The 19,060-nt window shown below is 50.0% G+C and overlaps 1 protein-coding gene across 1 annotated transcript; it reads right to left on the bottom strand.

Annotated features, from left to right (window-relative positions):
• Positions 1 to 238: 238 nt before the first annotated feature.
• On the bottom strand, positions 239 to 9,412 carry LOC138800594 (differentially expressed in FDCP 6 homolog). Its single transcript, XM_069982380.1, has 6 exons — positions 9,310 to 9,412; positions 4,554 to 4,625; positions 3,542 to 3,642; positions 2,474 to 2,623; positions 2,025 to 2,179; positions 239 to 1,227 (listed from the first exon to the last, which is right to left on the bottom strand). Exons 2-6 carry the CDS (start codon positions 4,623 to 4,625, stop codon positions 1,085 to 1,087), a joined length of 621 nt encoding a protein of 206 aa, XP_069838481.1. The 5' UTR covers positions 9,310 to 9,412; the 3' UTR covers positions 239 to 1,084.
• Between the last annotated feature and the right edge of the window lie 9,648 nt (positions 9,413 to 19,060).

Below are 19,060 nucleotides of genomic sequence, written 5' to 3' on the forward strand. Positions count from 1 at the left end.
TCCATTACTGCTGAGTATTTGCACCTTCTTTACCCCAAAGAAATAGAGAAAGGAAGAGAAGACATGAACAGATTAATAACGCATATACTGCCTATGTACAAGACGTTAGTATACAAGGACGATATATAGGCAGCGGCGCAGTACAAGACATTAACATACACTGTACAACCCACTATGACGACATGTAGGCAGCGGCGCGGTACAACCCACCATGACGACATGTAGACAGCGGAGCGGTACAACCCACCATAATGACATATAGGCAGCTACGCGCTACAAGACTTTATTTTTAATTTTTGCAAGACACCAATTATAAAAAAACATAAATAGAAACAATAAACAAATAATTTCTAAATTATATTTCATAGATAATCCCAAACTCTTTATATTAATCAATAATTAACCAAATTATCCCCACAATCAGTGCAAGAGGAGCAGAGGAAACAGTACAAAACATCAATATACAACCCCCTATGACGACATGTAGGCAGCGGCGCAGTACAACCCACCATGATGATCTATAGGCAGCGGCGCGGTATAACCCACCATGATGATATGTAGGCAGCGGCGCAGTACAACCCACCATGATGATCTATAGGCAGCGGCGCGGTATAACCCACCATGATGATCTATAGGCAGTAGCACGGTGATCCCAGAAGCCGTATTCATTCTCAGTCATTAAGTCATTACGTGAGCACCATGCGCCCCCTACAGGAAGGTTTAGGGATTACACGGAGACATGATTCACAGTGCTGGTGATGTCACTGATCAGAAAGCTTGTATTGCATATTCCAATAAATCAGAGGAATCGGAAGGGGGAATATCCCGAGGATCGGCAGAGACAGAAACAACAATCCCAGAGCCAGTCGGAAAACACAGGAAAGTGGACACAAGGCAGCGAGATCACCGGAAAAGGAAAGAAATGGCGTCAGAGAAGTCTACAATATCCAGGGAGTCCAGAGCAGACACTACCAGGAGGGGAAGGTAATGCTTTACAGGGGTGTAGTGCACAGAGACCGCCACCCCTTACCCATTCGCATATAGCCAGCGCCTCACCTGCTGGGCAGACTCCATGCTGGACATATTAATTGGAACGTTTTCTCGGTATAAATCGCAGCAAGTCCATCTCCTGTATAAGGGCGCTGAGCAGTTGGGTGGCCTCTTCCTGTACCGGGGGGCTTTGAGCAGAGTGGACGCCATCCTGCAGGGCCAGGAGTGCGGCCTCCACTGGAAGGGGGTGAAACAAGAAGCCTGTGTGACTAGCCGATATCTCCCCATCATCCATCACTAGAGATGAGCCAATCAGCGCTCCGCTCATCAAGTCGTCGGCCTTTCAGCGCTGCTTCCCTCCCTGCTGCTCCTCCCAGGATAGCGGAAAAACGGATCCAATACTGGGAAAGTTCTTCAAGCTTCCCAGGATTGGATCCAGCTTTTTCCCAGCAACCGAGGGGGAGCATCAGGGAGCGGAGCTGCACGGAAAGGATTACGGCTTCATGAGGGGAGTGCTGATTCACTCATCTCTATCACGTATGTAATCTGTCCCTCTACACTCCTCCCCTCTTGTATCTCACCCGCCTGATGCTCTATACTCCTCCCCTCGTGTATCTCAGCCATCTGATGCTCTACACTCCTCCCCTCGTGTATCTCAGCCATCTGATGTTCTACACTCCTCCCCTCGTGTATCTCAGCTGCCTGATGCTCTATACTCCTCCCCTCGTGTATCTCAGCCATCTGATGCTCTACACTCCTCCCCTCGTGTATCTCAGCCATCTGATGTTCTACACTCCTCCCCTCGTGTATCTCAGCTGCCTGATGCTCTATACTCCTCCCCTCATGTATCTCAGCCATCTGATGCTCTACACTCCTCCCCTCGTGTATCTCAGCTGCCTGATGCTCTACACTCCTCCCCTCGTGTATCTCAGCTGCCTGATGCTCTATACTCCTCCCCTCGTGTACCTCAGCCGGCTGATGCTCTGTACTCCTCCCTTCGTGTATCTCAGCCGCCTGATCCTTGTGTATCTCACCTGTTTGATGCTCGGCTGCAGTCTCTTCTAGTGCGCTCTGTGACTGCCCCAGAGACATCTTCAGAGTCCTCACTTCCTCCATTAGAGCTTTTTCTTGCTGACTGAGAGTAGACAAGAGATCCTCTACCTCCTTCAGTCTCTCCTCCAGGGCTTCACTGCAGAGCAGGGGTGACAGGTCAGACATATATATATCCCGTATCCTCCCACCCGCGGCTGTGCACAGAGGTTTGGGTAAGGCTCTGCCTTTGCTTTACACTGCAGCACTGCTTACCTATTACACATCAGCCATGATCTACACTCTGCTGAATTGACAGATAATCTAGAATGCCCATCCACCCATCTGCTTTATACTGCAGCTGTACTCTTCACATAGTGAGTGTAGTGCCTGCAGCCTATATAGAGTGAGGTATACAGCAGATCACCACCAGAATGATACCAGAGCGGATTACCAGGACTCAGAGCCCCGAGCATCACTCAATCCTTCCATTTCATGTGTGGTGGCCTGAAGCTGCTGCTGCATCTTCTCCTCTTCCTCCAGAGCTTCCAGCAGATGCACAGTGTGAGCCAGCTGGGAGACAGAGACCTCTCTGCCCAGACTACTGAGGGAAGGAAAGAGACTCATAAATCAAGTAACAAAACTAGCAGAGAAAACCACAACAACAATGCCTCACCAATGTAAGAGCTATATTCCAGAGCTGCACTCACTATTCTGCTGGTGAGGTCACTGTGTACATACATAACATTACTGATCCTGTACTGATCCTGAGTTACATCTGTATTATACCCCAGAGCTGCACTCACTATTCTGCTAGTGGGGTCACTGTGTACATACATAACATTACTGATCCTGAGTTACATCCTGTATTATACTCCAGAGCTGCGATCACTATTCTGCTGGTGTGGTCACTATGTACATACATTACATTACTGATCCTGAGTTACATCCTGTATTATACCCCAGAGCTGCACTCACTATTCTGCTGGTGTGGTCACTGTGTACATACATTACATTACTGATCCTGAGTTACATCCTGTATTATACCCCAGAGCTGCACTCACTATTCTGCTGGTGGGGTCACTGTGTATATACATTACTGATCCTGAGTTACATCCTGTACTATACTCCAGAGCTGCACTCACTAGTCTGCTGGTGGGGTCACTGTGTACATACATTACATTACTGATCCTGAGTTACATCCTGTATTATACCCCAGAGCTGCACTCACTATTCTGCTGGTGGGGGTCACTGTGTACATACATTACATTACTGATCCTGAGTTACATCCTGTATTATACTCCAGAGCTGCACTCACTATTCTGCTGGTGGGGTCACTGTGTATATACATTACTGATCCTGAGTTACATCCTGTATTATACCCCAGAGCTGCACTCACTATTCTGCTGGTGGGGGTCACTGTGTATATACATTACTGATCCTGAGTTACATCCTGTATTACACTCCAGAGCTGCACACACTATTCTGCTGGTGGGGGTCACTGTGTACCCCGTTGATTTACCTGTGTGCTGTTTCAGCCTCCAGCTCCTGGATCTCCCTCTTGGTCCGGTGTAGTCGCTGTCGGTGGGACTTCACATGGCTGGATAACAGCTGGAAAATTTCCTGCAGAAATGAGGAGAACGCTGATCATGACCCTGATGACCTTTCTATCACATCATCCATCCCTAGAAAACCGCCACAAACCCCTAGCAGTGACCTCCTAAAGAACTAAAGCACATGCACAAAATGGTAGCACATCAAAAAATCTTTTATTACAACACTATCATAAATACAAAAACAGTAATACAATTATGCAGGAGTATTACAATGAGGGAGACAAACCCCAAATACCGCCCTACATTAAAAACACTTAAATGTCAACATGAGTCTAGCTGGCGTTCCAACCAGGACTAAACAACCAACCTGACCCTGGACTGTATGTACAATTGTTAAGGTCTAGCAGATCTGCCTAAGCAGAGTCCCTATATAACGACATAGCCAAAAAAAAGGTGCACACATGAAATAAAAAAAGGGTCACCCCACGCGTTCCACCGCCTAGCAGCCACCTCAGGAAGCCGCTAGGCGGTGGAACGCGTGGGGTGACCCTTTCTCTATACTTTAGTGGACTGTAGATTGTGATCTTTCTCTACCTTTTTTTTGGCTATGTCGTGTTATATAGGGACTCTGCTTAGGCAGATCTGCTAGACCTTAACAATTGTACATACAGTCCAGGGTCAGGTTGGTTGTTTAGTCCTGGTTGGAACGCCAGCTAGACTCATGTTGACATTTAAGTGTCTTTAATGTAGGGCGGTATTTGGGGTTTGTCTCCCTCATTGTAATACTCCTGCATAATTGTATTACTGTTTTTGTATTTATGATAGTGTTGTAATAGAAGTTTTTTTTGATGTGCTACCATTTTGTGCATGTGCTTCAGGAGGTCATGTGTTTATATGCATTGGTTTAGCACTCTGATTTATAGCGGTGCCCACTAGTTTTGTACATAAACCCCAGAAGTGACACCAGCAACAACCAACCTCCAGCTCCGCCCTGGTGTACAAACAAAGATTCTCCTCATCTCCAGCCAGAAACTGATCCAACAAATCCATCTGCAAGAAAAGATACAGATACAGCATCCTCATCCATCACTGATCACAGCAGGATGTATCATGTGACACAGACAGCAGCCGCTCACTGATCACAGCAGGATGTATCATGTGACACAGACAGCAGCCACTCACTGATCACAGCAGGATGTATCATGTGACACAGACAGCAGCCGCTCACTGATCACAGCAGGATGTATCATGTGACACAGACAGCAGCCGCTCACTGATCACAGCAGGATGTATCATGTAACAGACAGCATCCACTCACTGATCACAGCAGGATGTATCATGTGACACAGACAGCGGCCGCTCACTGATCACAGCAGGATGTATCATGTGACACAGACAGCAGCCGCTCACTGATCACAGCAGGATGTATCATGTAACAGACAGCGGCCGCTCACTGATCACAGCAGGATGTATCATGTAACAGACAGCGGACGCTCACTGATCACAGCAGGATGTATCATGTAACAGACAGCGGACGCTCACTGATCACAGCAGGATGTATCATGTAACAGACAGCGGCCGCTCACTGATCACAGCAGGATGTATCATGTGACACAGACAGCGGCCGCTCACTGATCACAGCAGGATGTATCATGTGACACAGACAGCAGCCGCTCACTGATCACAGCAGGATGTATCATGTAACAGACAGCATCCACTCACTGATCACAGCAGGATGTATCATGTAACAGACAGCGGCCGCTCACTGATCACAGCAGGATGTATCATGTAACAGACAGCGGCCGCTCACTGATCACAGCAGGATGTATCATGTAACAGACAGCGGCCGCTCACTGATCACAGCAGGATGTATCATGTAACAGACAGCATCCACTCACTGATCACAGCAGGATGTATCTTGTAACAGACAGCATCCACTCACTGATCACAGCAGGATGTATCATGTAACAGACAGCGGCCGCTCACTGATCACAGCAGGATGTATCATGTAACAGACAGCATCCACTCACTGATCACAGCAGGATGTATCATGTAACAGACAGCAGCCGCTCACTGATCACAGCAGGATGTATCATGTAACAGACAGCATCCACTCACTGATCACAGCAGGATGTATCATGTGACACAGACAGCATCCACTCACTGATCACAGCAGGATGTATCATGTAACAGACAGCATCCACTCACTGATCACAGCAGGATGTATCATGTGACACAGACAGCATCCACTCACTGATCACAGCAGGATGTATCATGTAACAGACAGCGGCCGCTCACTGATCACAGCAGGATGTATCATGTAACAGACAGCGGCCGCTCACTGATCACAGCAGGATGTATCATGTAACAGACAGCGGCTGCTCACTGATCACAGCAGGATGTATCATGTAACAGACAGCGGCTGCTCACTGATCACAGCAGGATGTATCATGTAACAGACAGCGGCTGCTCACTGATCACAGCAGGATGTATCATGTAACAGACAGCATCCACTCACTGATCATACAAGGTGACATCACTTCATCTCACTGCCAGTGCTGCTGTGATCCCAGGAGTGTAATATATATATATATAGCCGGTGAGTGTGCGCTATCCCCGGAATGTAATATATATATAGCCGGCGAGTGTGCTCTATCCCCGGAATGTAATATATATATAGCCGGCGAGTGTGCGCTATCCCCGGTGTGTAAAAGAAATGGACCTTATAAATTGAATATGTTACTCACAGCCATATTGGATGTATTTTATAAAGGTATCTATTTACTGGAATCAAGATGGAGGACTACAGATGTAGCCAGGGCTAACCTGATCTCTGAAACAACATCAGGGAGCTTTGTTTTGTCAATTAAGTCTAGTTAAACGCGTCATTGTGATCAAGTTGACACAGGCTACATCTGTATGTATGTATGTATGTATGTATGTATGTATGTATGTATGTGTGTGTATTGTTACATATCAGAGTCCATACAGGCTAAATACCCATTGTATACCCAGATTCACACATCAGATGGTCACTTGGTGTCACAGGTAGAGTGTTTACATATGTACAATAACACTGTAGAGACAGGAAGTCTGCGAGAATAGGGGGAAACGATGGAATAATGGACACTGCTTGATGGTGTAAAACATGGCTCAGGGGAAGAGAAGTAGAAGGGGGACAGAAGAAGTGGAGACCAGACCTGGAGTGGCAACTACTGTGATGGAGACCTGGGTGTAAGAGATCGTGTTGTGGTAACTATGGTTGGATTTCATACTGTTGGGATTATAATATATTCATTGTGGTTAATGTAATGTTTATTGTTGAGTGTTTACATTGTATTGTATTTCTGTAATTATTATTTTTTGCTCTTTCATATGTTTATACAATTCTTATAACAAATATAAAAGGCAAAATTCCACTCTGACAATATGTGATTTACTTTACACTCGCTCTTGTATTTCATTTACTGGCCCAACCTCGAATCTAGACCCAGTAAGAGGGTGATGTGTATATATATATTATATATATATATATAATATATGTGTGTATTATCTATACTCTAGATACATATTTATATATACATAATAATTTGTACAAGTGTAATATATAACTGCTGAGTGTGTGCTCCCAGGAGTGTAATATATAACTGCTGAGTGTGTGCTCCCAGGATTACACGCCTACAGTTGTGCAGCATCTCCCATTAGCCTTGATAGTCGCCTGCTCGGGTATAACGCCGTCGCTCTCCTCTCCTCGGGTATAACGCCGTCCCTCTCCTCTCCTCGGGTATAACGCCGTCGCTCTCCTCTCCTCGGGTATAACGCCGTCCCTCTCCTCTCCTCGGGTATAACGCCGTCCCTCTCCTCTCCTCGGGTATAACGCCGTCCCTCTCCTCTCCTCGGGTATAACGCCGTCCCTCTCCTCTCCTCGGGTATAACGCCGTCCCTCTCCTCTCCTCGGGTATAACGCCGTCCCTCTCCTCTCCTCGGGTATAACGCCGTCGCTCTCCTCTCCTCGGGTATAACGCCGTCACTCTCGTTCTCCTCTGATATAACGCCGTCGCTCTCCTCTGATATAACGCCATCGCTCTCCTCTGATATAACGCCGTCGCTCTCGTTCTCCTCTGATATAACGCCGTCGCTCTCGCTCTCCTCTGATATAACGCCGTCGCTCTCGTTCTCCTCTGATATAACGCCGTCGCTCTCGTTCTCCTCTGATATAACGCCGTCGCTCTCGTTCTCCTCTGATATAACGCCGTCGCTCTCGTTCTCCTCTGATATAACGCCGTCGCTCTCCTCTGATATAACGCCGTCGCTCTCCTCTGATATAACGCCGTCGCTCTCGTTCTCCTCTGATATAACGCCGTCGCTCTCGTTCTCCTCTGATATAACGCCGTCGCTCTCGTTCTCCTCTGATATAACGCCGTCGCTCTCGTTCTCCTCTGATATAACGCCGTCGCTCTCGTTCTCCTCTGATATAACGCCGTCGCTCTCGTTCTCCTCTGATATAACGCCGTCGCTCTCGTTCTCCTCTGATATAACGCCGTCGCTCTCGTTCTCCTCTGATATAACGCCGTCGCTCTCGTTCTCCTCTGATATAACGCCGTCGCTCTCCTCGGGTATAACGCCGTCGCTCTCCTCTCCTCGGGTATAACGCCGTCGCTCTCGTTCTCCTCTGATATAACGCCGTCGCTCTCCTCTGATATAACGCCGTCGCTCTCGTTCTCCTCTGATATAACGCCGTCGCTCTCGTTCTCCTCTGATATAACGCCGTCGCTCTCCTCTGATATAACGCTGTTGCTCTCGCTCTCCTCTGATATAACGCTGTCGCTCTAGTTCTCCTCTGATATAACGCCGTCGCTCTCCTCTGATATAACGCCGTCGCTCTCGTTCTCCTCTGATATAACGCCATCGCTCTCGTTCTCGTTCTCCTCTGATATAACGCCGTCGCTCTCCTCTGATATAACGCTGTTGCTCTCGCTCTCCTCTGAAATAACGCTGTTGCTCTCGCTCTCCTCTGATATAACGCTGTTGCTCTCGTTCTCCTCTGATATAACGCCATCGCTCTCCTCTGATATAACGCTGTTGCTCTCGCTCTCCTCTGATATAACGCCGTCGCTCTCGTTCTCCTCTGATATAACGCCGTCGCTCTCGTTCTCCTCTCGTATAACGCCGTCGCTCTCGTTCTCCTCTGATATAACGCTGTTGCTCTCGTTCTCCTCTGATATAACGCCGTCGCTCTCCTCTGATATAACGCCGTCGCTCTCGTTCTCCTCTGATATAACGCCGTCGCTCTCGTTCTCCTCTGATATAACGCTGTTGCTCTCGTTCTCCTCTGATATAACGCCATCGCTCTCCTCTGATATAACGCTGTTGCTCTCGCTCTCCTCTGATATAACACCGTCGCTCTCCTCTCCTCTGATATAACGCCGTCGCTCTCGTTCTCCTCTGATATAACGCCGTCGCTCTCGTTCTCCTCTGATATAACGCCGTCGCTCTCGTTCTCCTCTGATATAACGCCGTCGCTCTCGTTCTCCTCTGATATAACGCCGTCGCTCTCGTTCTCCTCTGATATAACGCCATCGCTCTCCTCTGATATAACACCGTCGCTCTCCTCTCCTCTGATATAACGCCATCGCTCTCGCCAGCTCGGGTATAACGCTGTCTTGTTGCTTATATAACATGTCCAGCAGCAGGGAGAAGGACGGGCCCCGGACACTGTATAGCACATGGTTACCTCTGGCGGTGGATTCAGCCTCTGAGGTGGATGGGGTCTTATTGCCTGACCCTTCACACGGGAGCCAGGTGCCTGAGCTCTCCTGACAGAACACGAGCAGTGTCCGGGCCGCCACCACCTTCCGGGCTGGGGACACCGGCTGTGACGCGTTATACACACCTCGCCAGTCGTGAAGAGCACTTACCGCTAACTACGCCCACGTGACCGCACCCGCCTGTGAAAACATCCGCTCAGCTGAAGCCGCGCGCCGGTTTTCAAATACAAAAGACGTCATTTCCGGTTTCTTGGATCATAGAGTCAGGACCTGTGAGCGGTCAGTCTACATGCCCGAGCTGTGGAGGCCTTACCATAGAGACTACGACATCCGATGAGCGCCACGGTTGTCATGGTAACGTGGAGGAAGCTACAGGATCTTATAGTTAACGATGAATTTATTTATTATTATACAGTCACCTCGGTGATCGCCGGCAGCTGTTATACAGGGTACAGGGTGCGGTATAAGTGAGGTTATACAGGGTACAGGGTGCGGTATAAGTGATGTTATACAGGGTACAGGGTGCGGTATAAGTGATGTTATACAGGGTACAGGGTGCGGTATAAGTGATATTATACAGGGTACAGGGTGCGGTGTAAGTGATGTTATACAGGGTACAGGGTGCGGTATAAGTGATGTTATACAGGGTACAGGGTGCGGTATAAGTGAGGTTATACAGCAGGCATGTCCAAACTTTTTTCGAAGAGTGCCAAATTTGATGAAGTGAACATGTGCGAGGGCCGACCATTTTACATGCTACATGCTATATGCTTTATAACACAGGCAGATAATAGCAAGCTGGATACCTGGGGGGCCGTAAAAGTTCGGAACGCGGGCCGCAAATGGCCCTCCGGACGGACTTTGGACATGCCTGTTATACAGGGTACAGGGTGCGGTGTAAGTGATGTTATACAGGGTACAGAGTGCGGTATAAGTGCGGTTATACAGGGTACAGGGTGCGGTATAAGTGATGTTATACAGGGTACAGGGTGCGGTATAAGTGATGTTATACAGGGTACAGAGTGCGGTATAAGTGAGGTTATACAGGGTGCGGTATAAGTGAGGTTATACATGGTACAGGGTACAGCATAAGTGATGTTATACAGGGTACAGGGTGCGATGTAAGTGATGTTGTACAGGGTGCGGTATAAGTGATGTTATACAGGGTGCGGTATAAGTGAGGTTATACAGGGTACAGGGTGCGGTGTAAGTGAGGTTATACAGGGTACAGGGTGCGGTGTAAGTGAGGTTATACAGGGTGCGGTGTAAGTGAGGTTATACAGGGTACAGGGTGCGGTGTAAGTGATGTTATACAGGGTACAGGGTGCGGTATAAGTGATGTTATACAGGGTACAGGGTGCGGTGTAAGTGAGGTTATACAGGGTACAGGGTGCGGTATAAGTGATGTTATACAGGGTACAGGGTGCGGTGTAAGTGAGGTGGTACAGGGTGCGGTATAAGTGATGTTATACAGGGTACAGAGTGCGGTATAAGTGATGTTATACAGGGTACAGAGTACGGTATAAGTGAGGTTATACAGGGTACAGGGTGCGGTATAAGTGATGTTATACAGGGTACAGGGTGCGGTGTAAGTGAGGTTATACAGGGTACAGGGTGCGGTATAAGTGAGGTTATACAGGGTGCGGTATAAGTGATGTTATACAGGGTACAGGGTGCGGTATAAGTGAGGTTATACAGGGTACAGGGTGCGGTATAAGTGATGTTATACAGGGTGCTGTAAAAGTGATGTTATACATGGTACAGGGTACAGTATAAGTGAGGTTATACAGGATGCGGTATAAGTGATATTATACAGGGTACAGGGTGCTGTATAAGTGAGGTTACAGTGGGTAAAGGACCTCCCCACGCTGCTCTGAGAGTGCCGGGACCGCCGCACGCTGCTCTGAGAGTGCCGGGACCGTCGCACGCTGCTCTGAGAGGGCCGGGACCGCCGCACGCTGCTCTGAGAGGGCCGGGACCGCCGCACGCTGCTCTGAGAGGGCCGGGACCGCCGCACGCTGCTCTGAGAGGGCCGGGACCGCCACACGCTGCTCTGAGAGGGCCGGGACCGCCGCACGCTGCTCTGAGAGGGCCGGGACCGCCGCACGCTGCTCTGAGAGGGCCGGGACCGCCGCACGCTGCTCTGAGAGGGCCGGGACCGCCGCTCGCTGCTCTGAGAGGGCCGGGACCGCCGCACGCTGCTCTGAGAGGGCCGGGACCGCCGCACGCTGCTCTGAGAGGGCCGGGACCGCCGCACGCTGCTCTGAGAGGGCCGGGACCGCCGCACGCTGCTCTGAGAGGGCCGGGACCGCCGCACGCTGCTCTGAGAGGGCCGGGACCGCCGCACGCTGCTCTGACAGTGACGGGACCGCCACATGCTCTCTTTAATAATTATCAAGCTTGGCCCGAAACTGTCCAGTTGTGTAATTTTGGCCCAGTGTGTGAGTGAGTGTGACCCCCCTGTTATACGTTATACAGAATCTTTTCAGGGCCACTCGGGAGTCTCGGGTGCTGCAGGACGCTCCTCTGTGGGGGGTGCCCGGGCATCAGAGACTGGTGCAGAAGGTTCCGGAATGTCACATCCACCCGGAGTGACGGCGTTTCCGGTTGCCGTGTCTCCTGCTGTTGGCTCTGCGGGGTCGCAGCGGGATGGCGTGTCTTCCGGAAATGCAGTAGACAACTCTCCCAGGGCAAGAACATTGGAGCCTATAACAGGTTCCAGCGGGAGAGTTAATGGTGATGCGGGGCCATGTGCGTCACCTGTCATGGCATCCGCAGCTAAAGAGACTGTTGGGACTGAGACACGAAAAATCGATAAAACAGTGCTAAAACCTGCCACACTGATCCATAAAGCCAGCCCAGCTACTGAGTGTATGGAGGTGAAGGATGGGGGGAGTAGTAGTGGTATGAATGTTGTGCAGACTGGGGGAAGGAGTGGTGTTATTGATGGGAGTGGTAGTGGTGTGCATGATGGGGATGTGAGTGGTTTGAATGCTAGGGGTGGTGAAGTTAACCCTTCAGGTGCCACTGGAGAAGTGGCAATTCTCAGGGCAGATATTGCTGGGATATATTCTGGTAATGCGGTTATTAATCAGTCAGGGCCGGGTCCGGCTGCCCCTCCGGCTGCCGTTAGGAGTTGCGCTAATGTTGCGGCAGCCGGAGGTCCAGGGAGATCTTCACTTCCACCCCCTGGGGAGGGTCACTTGCAACGACGCCTTCTGGAGGCACTTAGGAAAGGAGACAGAACCTCCAGGTAGAGGGGAGGGAGGTCGACTTGTCCTTCTACATAGAAAGACATGGACTTGGAGCCTTCCGAGAGAACAATGGGGAAGTGGTCTGGTCGCTTCCAACACCCGGGCAGGAGGTGGCCGTAGGAACGTGGCCCGTCTGGTATGGAGAGGCAGTGATGCGTGCCCACAGAGAGGGAAGGTGGTGGAGCTTCTCTTCCAGATGAGGTTCAAGGCCAGTGACATCTTTGCCTTGATCCACCCCTACGGCTCCTCTGAGTTCGACATCAGCTTTGTAAGACCAGAGGGGCTTGAACTTTTCTGGTCTAATTATGAGCTGGTGAAGGACGAGCCCGGATGGCGAGATTTCGTTGTTAAAGCGATATCTCGCCAGAGCGTGGTAAAGAAAGTGACCGTTTTGACACGTAACGAATCACTTTCTTGTTATGACATCATGACTTGGTTGGGCAGGTACGGGGAAGTGACGGACGTTCCCCGGAAGAACTTAGATCAGCATGGCATCTGGTCTGGGGCCTGGACGTTCTCATTCCCTCTAAAACGTTCAGGCAATACTGTTGCGCACATACCATCAGCCGCTTTCCTTGGTCGCGACAGAATCCAGGTCTTTTACCAGGGGCAACCGAAGCTGTGCCACAGGTGCGGTGATCCCACCCACTTTAGCGCAAACTGCTCTAAGCAGATGTGCGCACTGTGCGGTGCGGAGGGTCATCTTGCTGCATCATGTGGCCGGATTAGGTGTCACCTGTGTGGTGACCTTGGTCACCCATTTAGTAGGTGTCCTTGTTCTTTCTCTTATGCTGCAGCCACCCGAGCTGGGGAGAGCCCTGAGGTTGCCTCAGCGGGGGAGGGGACCAGCAGAGGAGAGGGAGCACCAGAGCCAAGGAAGAGAACTGACAAGGAAAAGCGTAAGAGAACCACTCAGCTTAGGCGAGAGGAAAGGCGCAGAAGGAGCAGGGACCTTGGAAGTTCCAAGATGGTCGGGGTAGTCCAGGGTCCTGCTCCTGGCGTTGGCTCAGATGGTCAGGCTGAGGCTTTGGGGGGCGCTGAACCAGATGAAGAGATGGGGAGACTGCGCAAAGAGGAAAGCGAGGCTATAGCCATCTCCTCAGGTTCTTCCCAGTATGAAAGTCTGGATGAGGATGGAGGGAGATGGCAAGAGGAAAAACCTAAGCGCAGCAGAAGGAAGAATGTTAAGAAGATGCCTAAAAAATCTAAGGCGACTTCTTCGTCTTCCCAAAAAATTATTAAAGGCCAGATGTCAAAGGAAGCTCTGACTGACCCCCCTCTGATCGGTCTATCTAACAGATATCAGTCCCTCAGTGAAGGAACCTCTCCATTTTTAGAGGGAGAGGTTGAGGGACTGGTGTCTAGGGCAGAGGAACCTCCAGGAGGTGCCGAGCCTGCTCCCCCAGAGGTAGTTTCCTCAGGGGGTCAGGTGGCCTCAGGTGGAGGAAGTGAAGATCAAGAGATGGATATGTTCACCTCTCTAAAACGGTCTAAGGAATCATCTAAGGGGTCTTCCTCTGATGTTGAAGGGGTGGAAAGAAAACAAGAAAGTAGGGGTTTAAGGCCGTCCAACTCTATCATCCATGATGGCGGCACTCACCCCATTGACGCTGGCATCCATTAACTGTGCCAGCATTAAGTCTGATACGGCTAGATTTGCAGCCTTTGATTTTCTCGGTCGTATTAACGCCGACATTTTGTTTTTGCAGGAGACCAGGTTGACAGATCTAGCCTCTCTAATAAAAGCCAAGAGAGAGTGGAGGCATGGACCTTCACACTGGTCTCTTGCGGCTGAGCCGTATAGTGGGGTGGCGGTCCTTTTTACTGCTCCTGTAGAATGCAGACGGGTTATCGAGTTGGAAATGGGGAGGTGCCTGATCTTGGATGTCCTCATGAAGGGGCAAGAGCTCAGGCTCATTAACATCTATGCCCCACAAACTAAGTGGGACCGTAAAAGCCCTTTCTTTTTACGAGTCGGCAGGTGGTCTTTGGTGGAGACTTCAACACTATCATGAGGTCTCAGGACAGGAGAGGCGCCAAAGACAAGCTGGCTTATGATAGCATGGCCCTGATCAGCATAGTTAGGGAAGCTCGCCTAGAGGATGCCCACATCTGGACCCCCTCGGGCCACACGGGTTTCACCTATCATCGAGGTAGCTGCAGGTCTAGATTAGACAGGTTTTATTTAAAGGAGGAAGCCGTCTCTTCCGCAGTGTCCGTGGTTGAGGTGGAGTTCTCAGACCACTGTTTAATTTTGTTTTCCCTGAATGTTTCCGAGACCCCCCGGATGGGTAGAGGCTACTGGAGGCTGAATTCGTCCCTCCTGGAAGAAGCAGAGGTAAGACAGTCCTTTGAGGATTTTCTTCAGAGTCAGGTACCTCTACTGGGCCTATGTAGTAGTAAGTCAGAGTGGTGGGAGATATTCAAGAAGCGGGTTGCGAGGTTCTTCCGCCAGCTCTCGAGCCTCAGGTCCCTGAATAGGTATCGTGTGTATCAGGGCCTGAGGAGGAAGCTCGAGCATCTCGTCTCGACTGGAGGTAGTAGAGAAGAGATCTCCAGAGTGAAAGCCTTGCTCATGAGGTGTCAGTATGAAAGGCACGCATCTTTAGTTTTTGAGAGGGATTTCGGGAGGTACCGCTCGCCCGACCCCTACAGAAACTGTAAGATGTCAGTGAATAGTAAGATTGTGACTGGACTGGTTGATAGTACGGGATCTCTGAACCGGTCCAGATCAGGGATCCTGGAGGTCGTCAGATCCTTTTACTCACACCTCTTGGGGAGGAAGGATCTAGATCGAGACGTGATGTCGGGTTTCCTGGCTGAAACCATTCCTGAGCCAGGGGTAGACCCCTCTCTTGATGTTTTGGCAGAAGAGATCAGGGAAGAGGAAGTTAGACTGGCGATTGAAGGGCTTGCCCTGAAGAAGTCGCCAGGTCCAGATGGCTTAACATCTGAGTGGTATAAGACCTTCAGGAACCTCTTGGTTCCCCTCTTGACCGAGGTCTTCAATGAGTGTCTTTCCTCGGGCACTCTGCCGAGGTCAATGAGGTCAGCCCTGATTCTTCTGTCAAAGGGTAAAGATTCGAGCCGCATTGAGAATTGGAGACCCATAGCTCTTCTCAATGTGGACAGAAAGATTCTGGCCAAGATACTGTTTAATCGGCTGGTGAAGTTTGCACCCCGGCTCCTTTCGGAGGCTCAGCATTGCTCTGTTCCAGGCAGAAGCACCTTAAGTGCTGTCCTTAGTGTCAGGGAGGCAGTGGAGCGGAGTAGTGCGGGTCTTTGGAAGGGGTACTTGCTGTCCCTGGATCAGGCCAAAGCATTTGATCGGGTGAACCATTAGTACCTCTGGTCCGTCCTTCTGAGATATGGCCTACCAGATACTTTTGTCAATTGGCTTAAGATCTTGTATGCAGGGGCAGAGAGTTTTCCGCTGGTGAACGGTTGGTCTGGCCGCTCTTTTGAGGTTGGGTCTGGTGTTCGCCAGGGCTGTCCTTTGAGCCCACTGTTGTATGTGTTCGCGATTGACCCTTTCCTTAGGAGGGTTGGTTGTGGACCATTGGCAGGGGTCGGGATGAGCCTGGAGGAGCCAGAAGCCACCCTGAGAGTGGTAGCGTACGCTGATGATGTCACTATCTTCGCGTCCTCGAGAGAGGAGGTCGATATGGTGATGTCGGAGGTGGACCGCTACTCAGAGGCACCTGGGTCCAGCATCAACCCGGATAAGTGTGAAAGTCTCTGGCTGGGAGGGGGAGATCCTGAGTTTGATCTCCCGGACACCCTTCCAGGGCCCCAAGACTCGGCAAAAATCCTAGGCATTACATTCGGCCAGGGTGATTACCCCACTAAAAACTGGGATGGTAGGCTCCAGAATGCCGCTCAGAAGGTGAACCAGTGGAAGGGTTGGTCCTTAACCTTAAGGGAAAGCCTGATCAAATCGTACCTGCTCCCTTTGTTCATCTACCTGGGCAGTGTATGTATCTTGCCAGAGGCTTCCTATACTAGGATCTACAGCCTGTTCTTCCAGCTGTTATGGGGGAATAGGCTGAACCTGGTCAAGAGAGAGGTTACGTACCGCACGAGGAGACTTGGGGGTTTGTCTATGGTGAACCCTGTGGTGTTCTTAGTGAACACGTTCTTAAAAGCTACCATCGCAAACCTCTGGAAAGAGAGGGCTCCTCCGTGGGTACTCTCCTGCAGGGAATGGTTTCGGCCTTTCTTCCAGGAATGGGAGACAGGAGGGCGAGTGAAGGACCTTCGTACACCCCATGGGTATCTTCCGGCTTACGCTACCCCGACTCTGAAGATGATACGTCAGTGGGGTCTGGGAATGTGGGAGCTCAGGACTCAGTCGAGGAAATTCCTTGACCAAAGGGTTCTGTTGATCCATTTCCAGAAGCCCTTGGCGCTCAGGGACTGCCCAGGTCGGGATCTAGAGGTTGGGCTTAGTCTTTTAAACTCGAAACGGATCCCTCAGAGGTTTTGGGATTTGGCCTGGCGCTGCTTCCAGGGGAAGCTATATGTAAGGGATAACTTGAAGTGCAGGAGCTCCGATGATCGGGGGTGTCCCCGTGAGGAGTGTGGTAATACGCTGGAAAGCATGGATCATTTCCTGCTTCATTGTCCCTTCAATATAGGGGTTTACACCAGGGTGGGCGCCTCCATAGGTTGGAGTCAGTTAGTCAGTCCCACCTATCCGGAGTGGGCTTATGGGGCATTCAGGAACCTGGGTGGCCGAGATTGCTGCACGGTATTCTTAGTCAGCTTAGTGGTTAGGTACCACACGTGGAACGCACGGTGTCTAGTATCTACACAGCGTAGAGTCCTCTCCGAGGTGGAGGTCTGTAGAAACATCACAGGTGACCTCGGGAAGATCAGGTCTTTGGAGTATGGCAGGCTGGGTACAAGTAGGGCTTCTCTCCTGTGGAGAGAGTTTTCTTTTGCTGTGCCCTAGGTACTGAGCCCACTGGGTGAGGGACCATAATTCTGGTTAGGGACAGAGCAGGTAGGGACAGCAGTAGGGAATCCCGGTGGAGGGCTGGTGCATGCCACTGTAGCTTTTTGTTTTGTTTTTCTGGTTAGCAGTAGGTATAAAGGGCTTACAGGCTACCGAACTTGGGCCTTAATATAAAATTATTGTATAATATTGTTGTGTTATGTTATTATGGTGTGCTATGTTTATGTTCAGGCCCGGATTGGTAATCTGGCGGGCCGGGCAAATGCCCGCTGGGCCGCCACATTACCAGTCAGTGGGGCCGCTGGTCCTGCTGTAAACTTGCATCGGCCCTCTGCAGTGGCTGAGAGAACAGTGTGGCCGGCCGCCGCGCTGTTCTCTCACCCTCTGGCAATGTGACTGGGCCGGAATATTCCTCCCCTGCTCCCCCCTCCCCTCTGCCTATTTCCCTATACCTCAGCATAACGGAGGTGCCGCACAGGCCGTCTGCTTCAACTTCCTCTCTCACAGCTGACGTCATTTCCTGCAGGGGATCAGCTTCCTGGAGGAGAGAGGAGAAGAAGTTGCCCCACGCTGCAGCACTGAGAGGCTGCTGAGGTGTCAGTCAGAGGGGGGCCCGGGCCTGTCATCTGCCCCCTGCTGGGCTGGGTGAGGAAGCAACCAAGTCTCCCTCCCCCTCACAGTGATTTCATCATCTCCTTCCTGCTCTGCAGTCAGAGGGGCCGGGGAGAACCATGCTGGCTGTGAGGGAGGAGGACCTGCCAGGACCAGAGAACTAAGGAGCTTAGTGATGAGAAGTAAGTGATTGTATGTGTAAGTGTGTTACTATATGGAGTGTGTTCAAGTGTGTAATGTACACAGTATATGTGTGTTCAGTATATAGTGTATGCATGCCTCTAGTATGCTTATGATGTATGTATATGTGTGTTCAGTATATAGTGTATGCATGCCTCTAGTATGTGTATGATGTGTGTATATGTGTGTACAGTATATAGTGTATGCATGCCTCTAGTATGTGTATGATGTATGTATATGTGTGTACAGTATATAGTGTATGCATGCCTCTAGTATGTGTATGATGTATGTATATGTGTGTACAGTATATAGTGTATGCATGCCTCTAGTATGTGTATGATGTATGTATATGTGTGTACAGTATATAGTGTATGCATGCCTCTAGTATGTGTATGTATATGTGTGTACAGTATATAGTGTATACATGCCTCTGTAGTATGTTTATGATGTATCAATATATGTATAGTGTGTGTGTGTAGATGTGTGAATAGTGTATACATGCCTCTGTAGTATGTTTATGATGTATCAATATATGTATAGTGTGTGTGTGTAGATGTGTGAATAGTGTATACATGCCTCTGTAGTATGTTTATGATGTATCAATATATGTATAGTGTGTTTGTGTATTTGTATGTACAGTTTATAGTGTATACATGCTTCTGTAGTATGCTTATGATATATTGTATGCATGTATGTGCAGTAGGCATATGTGTA

Source organism: Dendropsophus ebraccatus, chromosome 9, assembly GCF_027789765.1.
Source record: "Dendropsophus ebraccatus isolate aDenEbr1 chromosome 9, aDenEbr1.pat, whole genome shotgun sequence".
Lineage (NCBI taxonomy): Eukaryota > Metazoa > Chordata > Amphibia > Anura > Hylidae > Dendropsophus > Dendropsophus ebraccatus.

Coding starts and splice junctions, on each gene's coding strand:
- LOC138800594 (XM_069982380.1), bottom strand. CDS start 4,625: ATGGATTTGTTGGATCAGTTTCTGGCTGGAGATGAGGAGAATCTTTGT. Junction 2,180..2,473: donor GCTCGGGGCTCTGAGTCCTG/GTAATCCGCTCT, acceptor CCTGCTCTGCAG/TGAAGCCCTGGAGGAGAGAC. Junction 1,228..2,024: donor TGCAGCCGAGCATCAAACAG/GTGAGATACACA, acceptor ACCCCCTTCCAG/TGGAGGCCGCACTCCTGGCC.